The 16594-nt window shown below is 42.2% G+C and overlaps 1 protein-coding gene and 1 pseudogene across 1 annotated transcript in view; both read right to left on the bottom strand.

The window, feature by feature from the left end:
* PDE6C (phosphodiesterase 6C) overlaps nt 1-11850 on the bottom strand; it is a 36987-nt gene extending 25137 nt beyond the window's left edge. Inside the window, exons 1-8 of the mRNA XM_019639109.1 lie at nt 11178-11850; nt 6989-7141; nt 6805-6894; nt 5730-5870; nt 3346-3420; nt 2269-2333; nt 2099-2165; nt 472-519 (exon numbers count right to left, since the gene is read on the bottom strand). Of these exons, the coding sequence (XP_019494654.1) occupies nt 472-519; nt 2099-2165; nt 2269-2333; nt 3346-3420; nt 5730-5870; nt 6805-6894; nt 6989-7141; nt 11178-11657 (1119 nt within the window). The 5' untranslated portion in view covers nt 11658-11850. The remainder of the gene's footprint in view (nt 1-471; nt 520-2098; nt 2166-2268; nt 2334-3345; nt 3421-5729; nt 5871-6804; nt 6895-6988; nt 7142-11177) is intronic.
* Nucleotides 11851-15707: 3857 nt separating this feature from the next.
* Nucleotides 15708-16458, bottom strand: LOC109380927 (NADH dehydrogenase [ubiquinone] 1 beta subcomplex subunit 8, mitochondrial pseudogene; annotated as a pseudogene).
* Between the last annotated feature and the right edge of the window lie 136 nt (nt 16459-16594).

Below are 16594 nucleotides of genomic sequence, written 5' to 3'. Positions count from 1 at the left end.
AAAAACACAAAAAAAACTTGTTTCATGTGCATACATCTTGAATAAGCTCCCTAGGTAATTCTGATGCCCTCTGAAGTCTGAGAACCATGGTGTGGCACCTGCACAGTAGGCAACAGGGCAAAGGTAGCCAAGCACGGAACACACACCATTGTCCATTCTTCAGCCTCCTGTTGGCTTATTTAGTCACCTTTAGAGGCTCAGGTTAAGTCTCAACTTTCCCATGAAGCCTGCTCTAATTTTTTTCACCCATATGGAGGTTTCCTTTTTTCAGAATGACAAAAGCACTTAGAGCCTGGGCCATACAATTTAGCATTTAGATATTTTCCAAAAGCTTCACAGTTATTATTATTATTATTATTATTATTTTGTCTCTGAGTCTAACATAGACTTTGGGGATGGGAGATATGCGACAAGATATGCTCCCCTTCTCCTTGGCCCTGAGGGGCATGACCTGGCAGAGGGCAAGGTTACCTGAAATGTGAAGTATTCATCTGCAGGGGCATTCAGCATGTTACAGATCTGTAAAGCAAGAGGAGGCAAAAGTCCTGAAACATTGTAGAGTGGAGCCATTCAACCCACAACGCAGAACAGGAAAAATGCCTCAGGTATGAAGGTTGCTTCCATAGCTCTCAATGGCTTGCAGGCAAATTATTCACACTGGACCTTGGTTAGACCAAATTTGCTACCCACACACTGAAGTTAGCTTATCACCTGCTAATTAAGTCATTGGATGACATTTAGCACCATCTCAGCTCCTTCCTACTCTCCTAACCTCTAAGGGTTCTTCTTCCAAATTCAAAGCAACTAGATGAATGAACACTGCCAAAAACTCAAGGACAGTGCTAAAGAAAAAGCAAATATGCAAATAAATGCTGTAAATATAGTTCAGGAACTTGGATCTGAAGGGGGAATAAAAAAAAATGCCAACATAAAAGTTGAAAGCATTGAACATTCTTGTAAGAAAGAATCTTGACGCCAAAAAAATGACAGAGATGGTGAAGAAGCCCAACTCGGGAGAAAAGTCAGCCGTGAGAAAGAAGGAAAGTTGTTGAGACCAAGTGGAAAAGCCAGGGTGATCCTGACTTCTGGCCTTGAGACCTATAGGACCTACCAGAAATCACTTATTTGTTGTCTTTCTACGACTGACCTCTCTTAGCCAGACCTGGCCTACTGTCCACCCCACTCCACCTGACAAACCAGGGCAAAAACTTCACTTTCTTTATCAGCTCACTATATTTTTTTATTTCAAAGTTCAGTGGCAAAGTTCTCTCTTTATATAACTTTCTTTTTTTGTCAGTGATCTTTATGCTTCAAAAGTTTTGACCAAGGGCCAGCCGAGTAGCCCGGTGGTTAAGAGCTGGCTTGGGACGCCAGAGGGCCCTAGTTCGGATCCCACATATGAGGGCCAGTGACACTGCCCTCTACAGCTAAGATGCTGAACAACAGCTCAACCTGGAGCTGGGCTGCCTTGAGTCGCTGGCAACAGCATAGGCTGCAGCCCCTGCTGCAGTGGGTTGCCATGGGCTATCGTGTGTAGCCAGCAGCCAGCGTGAGCGGCCAGCAGCTGCAGTGAGCGGCTGTCCAGAAGCTGGCGACTGATCTGCCTCACCCGGGAAGAGCACAATGATGGTGTTAACTTGAGCCAGTGAAGCAACGTCCTCCACAACTAGACTGAAGAACAAAACGACAGCAACTTGTCTGTTCCCCTTCCCCAGCACTGTTCCCATCCCCCAATTCCCCAATAAAAATCTTAAAAAAAAAAAAAAGTTTTGACCAAGAGAACTGTCCTTGAGATCAAATTAAACCCAGCATGAATCATGGCCATGAATTTCCAAAGGACCCTGAAATTTGTGTGGCTGCAGAATAAGGAGCTGGGGAATGGATCAACCTTTCTCGTGTTGACAGAACATTTTCTTTTAGGTGTCTCTAGTGAACTTACATTCAACTGCCAAGTTTCCTCTCTCCTATGTCCTGAGCCAAAGGAAGTGGCCAGCTCACCGTTCCCTGAAACATTCTTGCTTTCACATTTGTTCTGTCCCTTAGCTAATACGAGTTCCATCCAATATTATTTAAGATTTGAATGTGTTTAATAACTTACAAATCCATTTTCAGCAACATAAGTTGGCAACCCACTAATGAGAGTCCAGTGGTTTGCAGGAGGTGTCCTTGGGGAAGAATACAAGAAAGAAAACCATTGCAATACAGAGAAAAGTGCTGTGTACAAAAATAAAATGGCATTTTCTACAGCTGCTTTACGACAATACTCACTGAGTCACTTTGATCTCTTCTTTCCCGTGTAAGATGTAATCAATGACTTTATAAAAGATGATTTCCTAAGAGGAAAGAGAGAGATGGTAAGAAAAATCTTGTTCCCCCCCCCAAAAAAATGCTTTTCATTGACGAACTTATACTTTGAAACTCATTTAAAAAGTGCCCATTTCCCAACCACATTTCTCTGCATAATGTAAATTACCAAAATACTCATGTCCTGATTACAAACTTGTAATAAAACTAGAAATATTATTGTTTTATATTGGAAATATGACATGAACAAGCCTGTTGAACTAAATTGAAAAAGTTGCATTCACCCAAACAATTTTTAGGGGAAACTTTTTTCTCTCTGAATCCATCCCTTTCTATTGTGCAGAAATAGCTGCCTGCTAACTTCAGTGTAACAAATCATGTAATTTCTCAACCTCAGTCAATGTTTCCCCCTCCCCTCCCAGCTACACAAGGAGCACTCTCCCCTTCCCGTATTGGCTTATCTGAACAGGTGCCTCACAAACAGGACTCAGTGGCTATGTTGTCCAAGCTTCCAGGGACTTGAGAACTAGTCTCTCTGCTTCTTTAGACAGATGAAGAACCTGAGGTCTCCGGACATATTCCATCCCATTACCTTCCCTTTCAGTAGTGAAACACAGTTTCTGCCCTGTGAAGCTTGCAGTCAAGGGGGGAAGTAAATCTAACCCAACCCTTCCCAGGAGATTCCAACCCAGCATGTCAGAAGGACTTGGGCACAATGTATTTAAAAAGCTAGGCAGGTGGTTCTGATGCATCCCTCTCTATGGAGAACCACTGATCCACCAAGCCCTGGCTTTACAGCAAAGGAAAGTAAGAAGCTAAATGATGAGTTAAAGCAAAGGCCACCCAACTCGCTGGGGGCAGAGCTGGGACTGGAATTTCAAACCCCATGCGCAGTACTCTTTCTACTCCAAGGTCCCACATAAAGTTATAGGATTAGAACCCAAGCCTTCTCAGGCCCATGCTCTTTCCACTCTGCATGGCTGTCTCTGGTTTTAGCACTTTGCACCGTGCACAAATATCACCAAAGATAGTTACACTCACTCTGCCATCTGGTGTCTTTGGACCTTTATAAGGCTCAACTTCACCAAGCTTGACTGGCCATTCATCATAGAATTCCTGGAGGTAATTATAATTCAACATTATTAAGCAAACTGTTCCATTACCTACCATACATTATATGAATTTCATGTGTTGGCATGTTTTATATTAATTTATAATTCTAAAAGTTTAGAGCTGGAAAGACTTGCAATTCCCAGCAGTACTGCTTATATGAACTTGTGATCGTGAACCAGTCACTTAACCTTAACCTTTTCCATCTGTAGAATGGGAATAATAATAAAATTTATATGACAGGGTCATTGTTAGGATTAAATGAATAATACATACAGAGCACTACTCTGGCACATAATTAAAAGTACTTGGTATTTAACAGTTCTTTTATAGATAATTAAAATAAATTTAGCAAGGGTAAGAGGCTTGGCCAAGGTCATGTACAGTAGCCAAAGTGTTGAATGCCTTACTTATTATCCATTCTCCCCTTTTTCCTTGCTAACAGAACCTGATTTTATATGGGTATCAGGTGGTAACTTGTTCAGGGATTATAGGCCCACACAGACCACAGGTGGTCTATATTATATGGGATTAGTTTTAGGGCCGGCATAAGGCCCAGGTGTGGACAATGAGGAAGGAGACGTCTACGGGCGGGCGGGGGGGCTTCTGGGGAAAGGTGTTCCTCAGATGAAAGGTGATGAAAGTGACATTTGCAGGAAATACCTCACAATTTTGTCATGTCTATGTGCTGTGTCTTGAGCTACAACAGCCATCTTGCCACCATAACAGGAGACCTCATGAATATGCTAAAGGTAGCAGAGACCTGGCCAGGAAAAAATGGAAAGCACCTGGGAGTTTGATGATTGTACTGAGCTCTGAATTAACCAGCCTTAGAACTGCCCCACCTTGGGACTTCTTATTAAGTGAGATAATAACTATCTTATTGTTAAAGATGCTTTTTACCTGGGTCTAATGTTACTGGCAGTGAAAAACATCCTAACCAATATAATCACCTAGGAACTCTCAGAGCTAGGATCAGAGCCCAGCTCTCCTGATGTATGGTCCACTTCGAACAATTACTCTGAAAAAATAACTTCAAATCACATGGATAGTAAGAAATGTAAATGATATGGTACTCATTAGTTATGTTGAACTAGAATAGTTTCAACAAAATTAATGAAACAGATGAAAAGATGCCTCACGTCACATGTCATCAGGGAAGTGTAACTTAAAACAATGAGATATCACTACATACCTATTAAAATAGCTAAAATCCAAAATACTGACATCACCCACTGCCAGCAAAGACGTGGAGCAACAGAAACTCTCATTTATTGTATTTCCAATAGAAATGCAAAATGCACACCCACTTTAGAGGACAGCTTGGCAGTTTCTTGCAAAGCTAAAGATAGTCTTACCATATGATCCAGCAATAGCCCTCCTTGGTATTTACCCAAAGGAGTTGAAAACTATGTCCACATAAAAATCTACACTTTATTCATAATTAGCAAAATTCAGAAGCAGCGAAGATATCCTTCAGTAGGTGAATGAATAAACTGTGATTTATCCAGACAATGGAATATTATTCAGCACTAAAAAGAAATGAAGTATTGAGCCATAAAAATGTATGGAGGACACTTACATGCATATTGCTAAGGGAAATAATCCAATATGAAAAATCTACATACTGAATGATTCCAACTATATGGCATTAGGGAAAAGGCAAAAACAATAGAGGCAATAAAAAAAATCATTGGTTGCCAGGGCCCTGGGGTAGGGAGAGGGAAGGATGGCTAGGTGGCACACAGGATTTTTCAGGCAGGGAAACTATTTGCTATAATACTGTAATGGCAGACAAATGACATTATGCGTTTGTCAAAACCCATAGAATTGTACAACCCAAAGAGTGAAGCCTAATGTAAACTGTGGACTTTAGTTAATAATTATATATCAATATTGATTTATCAAATGTACCACACCAATGCAAGATGTTATAATAGAAATAGATAATAGAGGAAAGTGGGGGTGGGGGAGAAGAGGACATAAATGGGAAGTCGCTGAACTTTCTGCTCATTTTTTCTGTAAACCTAAAATTTGTCTTTAAAAAAAGTCAATTACTTAATATTTTTAAAAAAGAAAAAAGACTTGTGAACACACATACAACTAGGAAGTAGAAAAGCCAAGATTCAAGTCTAGACCTTTTTGTTCCCAAAATACACTTTTACTTCTGATTATATTTTCTTGGCACTGGTTCTATGATCAATCATGACTCATTATTTACATAATGTACCCATGTTTTAATGGATCACATTTCATGTGATGTGTATTTTACAGGTGATTTTAGGCAAGACAAAAATGTATGGAACAATGAGGACCTTCTCCTTGGTCATGTCCAGCAGTCCAATGGAGTATCGTTCACAGTTCAGATATGTCCTAACTGTGTAGAGCGCTTTGTGAAACTGCCGCTCAACATCTGTGAGCTCTTCAAATACTTTATTGGCTGACCACATAAGGATCTGAAAGTAGGGATTAAAAAGAAAACAGTTAAAACAAAATACATTATGAAAAGATAAAATGGGAGGTGCATCAGATAAAATGAATATATATCACTAGACAATACAATTCTATTTTTGAACATGTACACATCCAACAAACTACTGAATCTCTGCATGGGACGATGACTAGAACTTTGCAGGGCTGTGGGTTTTTGAAGGGAGAAAGCAAATGTTTTAGCTTCAAAGGGAGGTGACCTATAGTTGGATATAGGGGCAGTCCCTGGAGAGAGGGTGCAGTGTGAGTGGCCCACTGGTCCTGCTGGCCCTTGTGGGGAGACAGCCACATGCCTCCTTCCATGCATCCTGAGTTAATCAGAGGTAACCCTAGCTGGATAGTCAGAATGGAAAGAGACATTGAAAGTCCTCCCTCCCAACCCTCCTCCCACCATTGTACTGATGAGGAAACTAAGGTCCAGAGAGTGGTCCAGACTCAGGTAACCTGGTTACCAATGTTGTTCTTTATACTTCTGGCTCAAGGAGGCAACAGTCTTCAGAGGAGTGATTTCCTCCTGAAATTAATAGCTTTACTATGTTCCAGGAACTGCTGAGAGCTTTATGTGAACTAACTCATCTAATGACCATTTAATAGTCACAATAACCATGTGGGGCAGGTATTATAATTATCATCACTATCTCATAGATGAAGAAACCATGGCTATCCAGGATGGAGACTGAAGAAAGGAACACCAATTGTACATATGGACGGAGGGGCAGGCTTTGGGGATGGAAGGCTGGGGTGGACCATGAGAAGACACCTGGGACTGAAGATTGGGGATCTGCTCCGTGTGGCTTAAACCCCATGAGGGAAAGAGGGACCTGGGCTTGTTGCCCCTCTCTCTGGGTCCCTTTGTCAGAACAAGTCAGCATGAAGGGATTAATGTCACCTTCCCTTTACCTGGCTTCTTCGGGATTCAACACTGTACAGGTAGTTGGTATGATGAAGCTTTAGGATGATAGAAACAAAGGTGAGGTATTTGGAAAAGACCTACAGATGGCAGAGAAAAACAAATTAGGTTTGGCATGTTTCTGTCAGATATACAAGTAAATTTCCTGAGCCTCTGATTGGCTGCCAGCATTACCTCTTCATCCTGTTTGGAAAATGCAGGTGCATTTACTTTGTTAACTGCCATCACCACAGCAAGAACCTCCTTGCCCATCATGATCGGGGTTGCCAATACGTTCCTAGTGACATACCCTGTTAGTTTGTCCATGAAGTCAGAAAAATGGCTGTCCTGAAAGACACATTCACACATTTGCCAAAGCAGCACAGGAGCATGGAGTATAGGTCTAGAAATGGCAACAGGTCATTCTGTCTAGTCCAAACCATAGCGACACAGAAGTCCTGAGCAAACATTCCCCCATCCTATGATTGCTTAGAGTAACATTGCCCATTTCAGAATGAGCATTTTCCAGCCGAGCTGTGTCCTATCAAGGCTAGGCTGAGATTGGGAGGAGAAAAAGAGGTGATGTTATGGCCAAACAGAAAGAAGGTGCCAAGAGGAAGGGAGGGAAAGACAGAGGGTTACAATGAACAGAATGTGTGTGCTGAGAAGTAGAGCAGAACTGGGGTTACAGGTATATGAGCTTACCCATGAACCTCTTACCCATTACAGATCATAATCACTTTCATTTACACAGCAATCCTAGGCACTCAAGGAATAATCAAAATACCAGAAACACACACCATGGGATGAAGTCAGGCAGCATCTCTTAGCTAACACACTTCATTCTGCAGCTTCAACACTTGATGCTATCTTATTCTAGAGTCTAAACACAAGAAAATGTTCTCAAGATCAGTTGGCTGTTTTGATAATTTGGCTGCTAAGTTTCAAAACAGAATGCTTGCTTATTGTTGTATCCGAAAGTCCTGGGTGAAATCATCCATTGAATTTCAGGGTAGGCGAAATGAGGCTCTCTGGTTTTTTATTTTCACTAGGTCAAACAATCCTTTTTTTGAAGTTTGTTTGAGTAAATCTTGTATTTCTCAGATTCACACACTCTCCTTGATGGTTCTTTTTCAAAGAAGCTACTGAAGACAACTGGAGAGAACACTGCTTAGCGCAGCAGACCGCCTGGACCCCTCATCCAGTCTTAGCATTGTTAAATTCTGGTTAAACACCATTATTTCTTGAGATCAGGAGTCAGAAAGAAAGGAAAGAAGGAAGAGAGAGGAGGGAGAAAAGGGATCTGTAAGCACCCTGTTAATCATTGGAAACATCGGACTTCTACATGACTTTCTTTTAACCACAATCAGCATGAGAACCGCCCATCCACAGAGTTAATCAACAGCTTTTTCTTTTTCCCAATAGAAAAAGAAATGATTAACTTGAAAAGACTATCTCTCAGTTTCATGTTATCCAAAGTTTTCCTGCCTTTCACCTATTTTAAAAACAGGCAATAACCATTAACCCAGTTTTGACCACCCACACCCAGCCCCAAGACCCCTTGTAGCATAAAGATAATGTTATCATAGCTGTTATTTACTAAGAACCTACCAGGAGTCAGGTATTTCATGTTCATTTAATCTGTACATTTGGTTACCTCTATTTCTTGGGTGCAGAAACTCAATCCATCACATAGTTACCTAGTCTCAGACCTGGATCTGCACCCAGATCTGTCTGATGTTAAAGCTCTCACCCTACACCACATGGATCTCTGTTACCACCTTCGTGGACCCCGAGGTTGGGAGTATCCGGTTCTGCATTTGTCTAGGTGTGAGAAGTCCTTCCTTCACCTGTGCCCACATTGCCAACCAGAAAGAAGTTGTGTGTGGTCAGCAGTGTGGTAAGAGGGAGGCCTCCAAAGACTTGGGTTATGGACCTACCACTCCCTGCCTAATTGAGAAGATTCTTACATAGACAGGATGGAGATTAAAATGTGTCTTCCACACAGGGTCTTTGCTAGAATCAAGTGAGATTAAGAAAGAGAAAATCTTTATAAAATGTCAAATGCAATGAAAAGGTGAAGAAGTAATAGAAATTTCATTTAAAACATTGGTTTCCATCACCTTTCTCTTTGCAGATTTCCCCACAGCGACTGAAGTGTGGCAAAACTGCAGAGACGTGGGATTTGGTGAGGGTGGAGGGAGCACTGGACTCAGAGCCTTATTCTATTTCAGTGTTTTTCATTCACTGACCTGACCGTGGACTCTGGGAGAGATAAAGCTCCCCTGATCTCAGCTTCCTGTCTGCCCAAGGAAAGGGTTGGGCTAACCACTCCAGGAGCCCTTTCCATCTAATATTCTACAGTTGATTTGAAAGTCACTTCCTTCTCTTGCACCTGCTCACCCAAGAGATGAGTGGTTTTCAACATTGGCTGCAGATTAGAATCACATGGGGAGCTTTGTAAACACACTAGTGCCTGCGTCCGAACCTCGGAGAGTCTGGTGTAATTGATCTACCGAGAGTCTCAGATATCAATATTTTTTAAAAAGCTCTCAATTTGATTTTAATGTGCATCCAAAGTTGAAAAGTACAACTCTCAGAGAAAAAATAATGCTTAGAAACAGTAGAAATGGAGAACAAATAAAGCCCCTGTCTCTCCCCTGAGCTCAGGCGAGTGTCTGTCTTCAATACGTATGTCTCTGTCCCACCTGTAACAGCCAGGAGTCCTTAGGACAAGGAAGAATGGAGAGACATGAACCCCCACCCCATTTACTGTCCTGTCCATTTGGGAGTTAACCATGGACAGCCACAGACCAAGGCCACCTGATCTTTAAAGCAACTCCATTCTGCCATTTTCTTTTCAACATGGAGAACTGGGCTCACTAATCAAGTATTACAGTAGAAGTCATTTTATCCATCTCTTCTTTAAAAAAAAAAATTCAGAAAAAAAAATGTTGCATGTCACTTTAAGTTTGATGTCCTAGTGACTTCGGAGATGGCCTCAGCTGGAGCCTGGCAAGAAGCACATTCCCATGAGAAAGCCTCAGGGTGCGTGGGGACAGCCTCCTAACTGGTGTCCAGAGAACTTTGCCATAGGACACACCTCAGTTTAGTTACCTCAAGCAGCTGCCATGGGACTCAAAAAACGTACTTAAACTGGCTTAAACTCACTGAAGGGAGGCTTGGAAAAGGCCTGAGGGCTCCACGTGACCAAGGGCAACCCTTGCACCTAGAGGGCTATCCTGTGGTTGTTTGCTGAGTGTTGCTAATGTTTGACAACTTCTGTGCCTTCTGCATCTGTGCGGCCCTTCTCCTGTAATCAGCTTCAGGAGGCATGTGGGGGATTATCCTCCTGCCCCCCGCTGCCCCCCTCACAAACTGGTAATAAATGTCTGTACAGAAAGCATGTCAAGGCCAGCTCCCAATCCACTTCGAGCCAGCATAATCCACCTCTCTCCTTCTGTTAATAGCAAAGCAAAATAATGGGACATGTTTGTAAAAATGAAGGGCTGGCAGGAAAAACTCCAAACTGGTGCCTATGGCTATGGCTGAGTGGAGGAATTATGGGTCATTTGTGTTTCTTCCTTTTCACTTGTATGTTATAATTCTCCTAAAATGAACAAGCATTGCTCGTTTGGTAAGGAGAATGAATTAAATTTTCTGTTTTTAAATAAGCATAACCATTTGTGCAATATGCTGTTGGGTCTCAGGAGGGTCCAAATGTCTCATTTTACCTGACTGGAACTCATTCTTGATAGATCTGAGTTATGGGGGGGGGGGGGATGGCCAATAGCACTTAACCATCACCTCAATTCAGTTTTAATGATCTAAATGTGAACACTGAAGCTTTCAGATAGTATCATTTTTCTTTTTGCACATTTAGTCAGTAGACGAAAGAATCCACTTATGAGCCAACCCATCCCAAAGAACCGAGTGTCTTCAAATGGGTGTGGGTGAGAGGCGTGGGGAGTGGCTCAGGAGTCCTGGCATCTGGCCTGGTGGCTGATCTCACCAGTGGGCAGCCTGCTCTGCTGTTATTCAGAAGGATAGCGCCCAGAGCACGGAGGAGGTGTAAAGGAGAAGGAGAAGGTGTGGACTGTACCAGGCCCAGGGAAGAAGCCTGATAAGATGCCAAACTTACAATACACTAAAACATCGTTCATTGTTTATGTGAAATTCAGTTTGCACTGGGCATTTCGTATTTTTATTTGCTAAATCTGGCAGTCCTGGACTAGGTGCTCCTCTTCCCCACTGCCCTCGACTCTCCAGAGTAGAGCCAAACCAATGCCACAAAGATGGCCTCCTGAACCCCTGCTCTCTTTCCTATTGTCCCTCCAGGACCCCGCCAAGGCCTCATCGGCCCCACTGTCATAAGGCTACCTACCTTTTTCACATCTGGGACATTAAGGGCTGTCTTCGTGTGTGCAACCCAGCCCACTATACCGATGTCCAATGGAAACACAACTTCTCTGTCAGGGACCACCAGGTTATCCTCAAACTTGGAGGTCGGAGTGACGTTCAGCAGCCTGGAGGTCACCTCGGGTGTGCCGTTGCGGGCCCGGCACAGGAACAGGCTGCAGCGGTCGGCGCTTAGCAGCAGCGCCAGCCTTTGCAGGGCCATGTGCGCCGCCAGATCGGCGCTGCCCGCCTCCTCTCGCACAGCCTGCAGCAGCTCCAGGCACAGGGCCGACTCCTCCTCTGGAGACAGCCCTGCCAAGGACGCGCTGGCTGCGCCCCGCTCCCCACTGTGCTCTGACGCTTCTCCCAGCGCTGCCATCTGCAGCTTCTTGTCGAAGTACTCCTTGGCAAACTGAGGGTTGTCCTCCAGGTATCTCTCCACAGCCTCTTGGCTGATCTCACCCATGGCGTGGCTTGCTTTGCTGCTGTTGTTCAGAAAGACAGACCCTCAGAGCACCTGAAGCAGAGTGCCAAGGAGGAACTACATCCTGGTCAAGGTTACTGAAGAAATCCTAAGTGGCACCTCAGAGAATGCCCAAAGGTCCAGCAGAATAGTTGCTTAGCAGAGCTTTCAAACTGCCTGTAACTCTGGGATGTGACAGAAGGTCCTGGCTTAGAGGGGGACTCAGGAAGCACAGGATTACCGAGTTCTTCAGGACATGAAATCCCTAAGCATCATTAGCTCATAAGTCCTCAGAGCACCTTAGATCAGCCAGGCAAGTGGCAACTCAAAAGTGACCATTCCAGAAAAATAACTGTAAACAGGCGGCTGCCTGCCCCTAGGAAGAATCATTGACAGATTCATGAGTTGTAAGCACCATGGCATCAATTGACGGCTTGAATTATTTTTTCATGATAGCAGTATGAAGTGAAAATACTTGGACCTCGGATGTGTCTATTTATTTGTTTGTATAGCAACTTTAATGAAAATTGGGGGAGAAGCGAGGATTTAGCATCAATGCAACATGGAAATGAATAGTAATCTTTCCTTTTCTTAGAAACCCTTGGATCATCCAGGTTGCATAGCCTACTTCTCCTCTAAAACCCTCACCTCTCAATTCCCCTCACTTTAGAAAGCTGGACCTCGGAAGTGTTTTAAAGGAACAAACTTTGGGCTTACTATTACACTTAGAGAGGCGAACATGGCAAAACATTTGCCTATGATCCAAGCTTAATCAACCCACAACATAAATAATAAATCCTTGTCAAGAGACATGATCACAAAAAGCAACATGCAGCTGCTAACTGGGTTTTCCTGCTAAGCATATTAATTTGGATTTTGTTTTCAATAGTAATAGCCAGATCTCATGCATTTTTGCTCCAAGGTACAGCCTGTTAAATCTACTGGATAAAACCTGTCTTGTTTGTTGCTAGGATCTTTAATGTCTCAGGGGCTTCTGGCCTGGAAAGAACACTTACCACTACTTAGTTTTGTTTAATGTTCAATTTATTAAGCTTTTACATTGATTAAACACATTTTCCCAAATATTTAAACACTATTATGCAACTAATAAGTCAAACTTCACCTTTCATAAACCAATTTCCTTGTATATTTAAATGCAGATTTTAACCTTAGTCAAGTCTTTTAAGCATTTCGATAAAGCTATAAACTTTATATGACAAATTCTCTTGAACAGAAACACACGTAACATGTTACAGTGGCTCTAAAAGTTACCATTACACCCACATTTAAGTCCACTTCAAAATAGCAACCCTATGGGTTTCATTTACTTCTCTAAACTTAAAGCTTTACCTCTTGAGAGTGATAATAGTCTCATTAGACAGAAAAGAGTTCCACTGAGACTGCAGGTTCTAGGTCATGAAATGAGAGATTCTTGGTCGGAACATGATTTTTCTAGGGGAACAGAACTCAAACTGGCATTTGTTGAGCAATGTCACTTCTTATGGTTGAGTTCACTTGCTACTTCAAAGGGCCTTGTCAAGCGCACATGTTTTCTTGCGCCTCCCTCTGTCATACCCAAGTCTAGTCCCAGGAGGGTACTCCTTAGATTACTATTTACTTCATAACATCCTGTTAGCATTTCATTATAATGAGAATAATGCAGAGGTTTACCTCCTAAGAGAAAGGACTTGAGTCAGCTGAATCACGCCTGCTGTAGGACCATCACCTTCTTCTTACACAGCTTCGGGCATTCTTTCTACCTGACACGTCTGTGTGATTGGTGCAATTTCTACTTCTCCCAAAAGTATGTGGTGTGAACACACATCCCTGATGCCATTCTTCCCTCTTTACAGAGAGAGAGAAAAACACGTATCTGTATTCTATGTACAGATTTATACTGAATAGGAGAAACAAAATACCCATATATGTTAACATCCACCACTTACAAAAATGAAACTAATTAAAAAGTGAAACATAGTCTATTATAGTTCGCATTCTTCTGTGTTTATAACGACTTCCAGATTCATTTGTTTGCTTGTTCTTTCAGCACATATCTATTGATTGTCCATTATAAGCAAGATGCCATACTAGCTCCTGTAGACTTCATGTTCCCTGTTATCTGATTCTCTTCTCCTCTTAGTTATATGGGAAGATTATTCTTCTCTGTCCACCCCCCCCACCCCCACTCCCACAGAGCCATGTGGCTAATTTTGGCCTATGGGTTGTGGGCATAAATGTTTCTTCTTGGTAGGAGTAAATGACTGCCAGTATGAGACCTTCTAGTTCTCTATTCTCCTTGTTGCCACATCAGTTCCAGATGGAGGGGCCTCCTGAATCCCAGAGTGAGAATGCCATGGAACAGAGCCCCTGCTGACTTGAGATGGACACAGCATGAGTAAGAAATAAACCTGTTTTACTTTTAGCCTCTGAGATATGAGAATTGTCTATTACCACAGCATAACTGAGTCAATCCTGACTGCTATAGTTCTACTGCAGGGGATGAAAAAGCCTTGGTCCCAGCTTTACAAGCTTTTGTGCTATAGTAAGAGAGATACATAAACATTCATGAAGCATAGAATAGAATATGAAAATGCCAGAAGACAGGTACATACATATGACTATGAGAATTCATATGACATAGATATAAGATATAGATATGGAATCTATCTAGAGTGGATGGAGATAGAGTAGAAATTGAGTGTGTTCCAGGTGGTGGTAATAGTAATAATATAGCAATAACATGGAGTGTAGAGAAACGGGGAATAGTGAGAGATGAAGCTGGAAAAATAGGTTGGGCCCAGATTATAGGGGCCTTAGAGGCTAGACTGAGGATTCGAACTTCTGGAAAGCTTTGGGGAGTAACAAATGACACTGTTAGGGTTCTTCTCTACAAGTTAATCTGGTAATGCTTGAAAGGATAAATTGGAGAAAAGGAATCCTGCACATTAGGATACAAATTAAGAGAACATATTGCAATTTGTTCATTATCAAATACCCTAAAAATGTGTATAGGCATTTGACCCTGCAATTCTGCCTTTATGAATTTATCTTACAGAAATAATTAAGAATGTGTGCAATTAATGTAGTTACAGGTATGTTGATCAAAATCACTATTATAAGCATAACATATTAGAAACAGTCTAAATATTCAACAATAGAAGATTGAGTAAACACATGGCATTATACCCATAGAATAGGACACTGTACATTTATCAATAGTCCTATTGTAAAAGTCTATTGATATTATTGACATGAACAGATATGTATGATATTCAGTAAATTGCAAGATAGTATTATGATTCTACACACACACACACACACACACACACACACACACACACACACTCATAAACACAGAGAGATTTTTACCAAAATGTTAACAGTGATTAGCTCAAAGTGGTGGGATTCAACACATTCATTTTTTTCTTCTTTTTTGCTTACCCTATTTTTCTGAAATATCTACAACAAACACATATAATTTATGTAATAAAGAAAGTCATTCCTTCATAAACAAAGTTTTTCAGGCTACTTTCATAGGCTATGGGTAAGGCTGCTTGGGAATGAAACAAGGACAAATGTGAAACATAATTCCAGGCAAAAATTGACAGGACAGATAATCGAGCTAGAAAAAGCAAACAAGAAAAAGGGAATGTGGTGGCTACTTTGAACATTGAGTAATATTTTCTAAAGACAATGATTTTTTTTTTAAGAGAAAGAATGGAAGCCCGCCTTTTCACACACCCACAGATTTCCTTCCTTCTCTCCTGTCCTGACTGAGTCCCGTTGTCTCCACTGCACATCTTCCTCAGGTCATCCTTGCAGAGTCTCTGGCCTGTACTGACAAGGCCTTTCTGTCTCTTATTGGCTATTCCGTCTTAGGCATTGAAAAAACAAAATTTTTTAAACTATGATTTTTTTTTTAAAAAGTACCAAACAGACCACTTAGAATGAATTTTTTTTTTCCACAGCACCAAGTTTTATTAAGGATTTCTTGAAGGTTAAATCTGTAGGAATGAGGGAGTCAGCCAGGGACACAAAGCCCATGAAGCCTCCTCAGACTTCACAGTGAACCACGGGCTCAGGCTCTTTGGTGGGATAGTTGCCTAGTAGTTCCAGGTATACATTGTTATAAGGATACCACTTTGGCCCCATGGCCTGGGAGGAGGGCTAAGTCTCTCTGATCCAAAATATGAACAGCATGAAGGCCACGAAGCCAAAGAGGTGCTTACACATGACATTCCAAGAAACAGGTGTGGGGGACGTGTCCACATGATTCCTGATGTACACGTCTAGGTCCCAGTGAATTGGTTCACCCCAGTTCAATCTCAGGTCTGGGTGGCCCCAGGTAGGCCACGGATCCCTCTCATGCTGCGAGCGGTCAGGAAGCTTTGGGCAGTCACCATACCCTAAGCCATCATCCGGGTACAGCTGGTAATCTTTTACCTGCATCTCGTACTTCTTGGCGGCAGCAGCCCATTCTGGAGCCTTGGGATAGGTCCCCCGGAGCATGTGCTTGGTAACGTGGGAAGCTGTCCGTGTTCCCAACTGCACCATGTTCCCACCTGCCCTTTGCAGCCATTAGACTCTCAGGACCCGGTCCTGGCCACTGCCATCTTCCCCATCCTAGGATGAATTTTTAACAGTACAAAATAATTGTTGACTTTGTTAAGCATCACTGTTTAATTTTTATGTCAGCATTTCTAGTTCATTTAAAGCATAGCTTTTTTTTTAATAGAGCGTTAACTGGTAGGAAGAATTGAGGGAAAAGTTCAATATCTTAGATGTTATAAACATTAACAATCATTTATTTACATAAAACATATCTGAGGGCCTGCCGAGTGGCACGTTGGTTAAGAGCTGGCTTGGGACACCAGAGGGCCCCGGTTCGGATCCCATATATGAGGGCCAGTGACACTGCCCTCTACAGCTAAGATGCTGAA

Source organism: Hipposideros armiger, unplaced genomic scaffold (genome assembly GCF_001890085.2).
Source record: "Hipposideros armiger isolate ML-2016 unplaced genomic scaffold, ASM189008v1 scaffold_42, whole genome shotgun sequence".
In the NCBI taxonomy this organism is placed as follows: Eukaryota; Metazoa; Chordata; class Mammalia; order Chiroptera; family Hipposideridae; genus Hipposideros; species Hipposideros armiger.
This window is presented reverse-complemented; position numbering and strand designations above follow the sequence as displayed.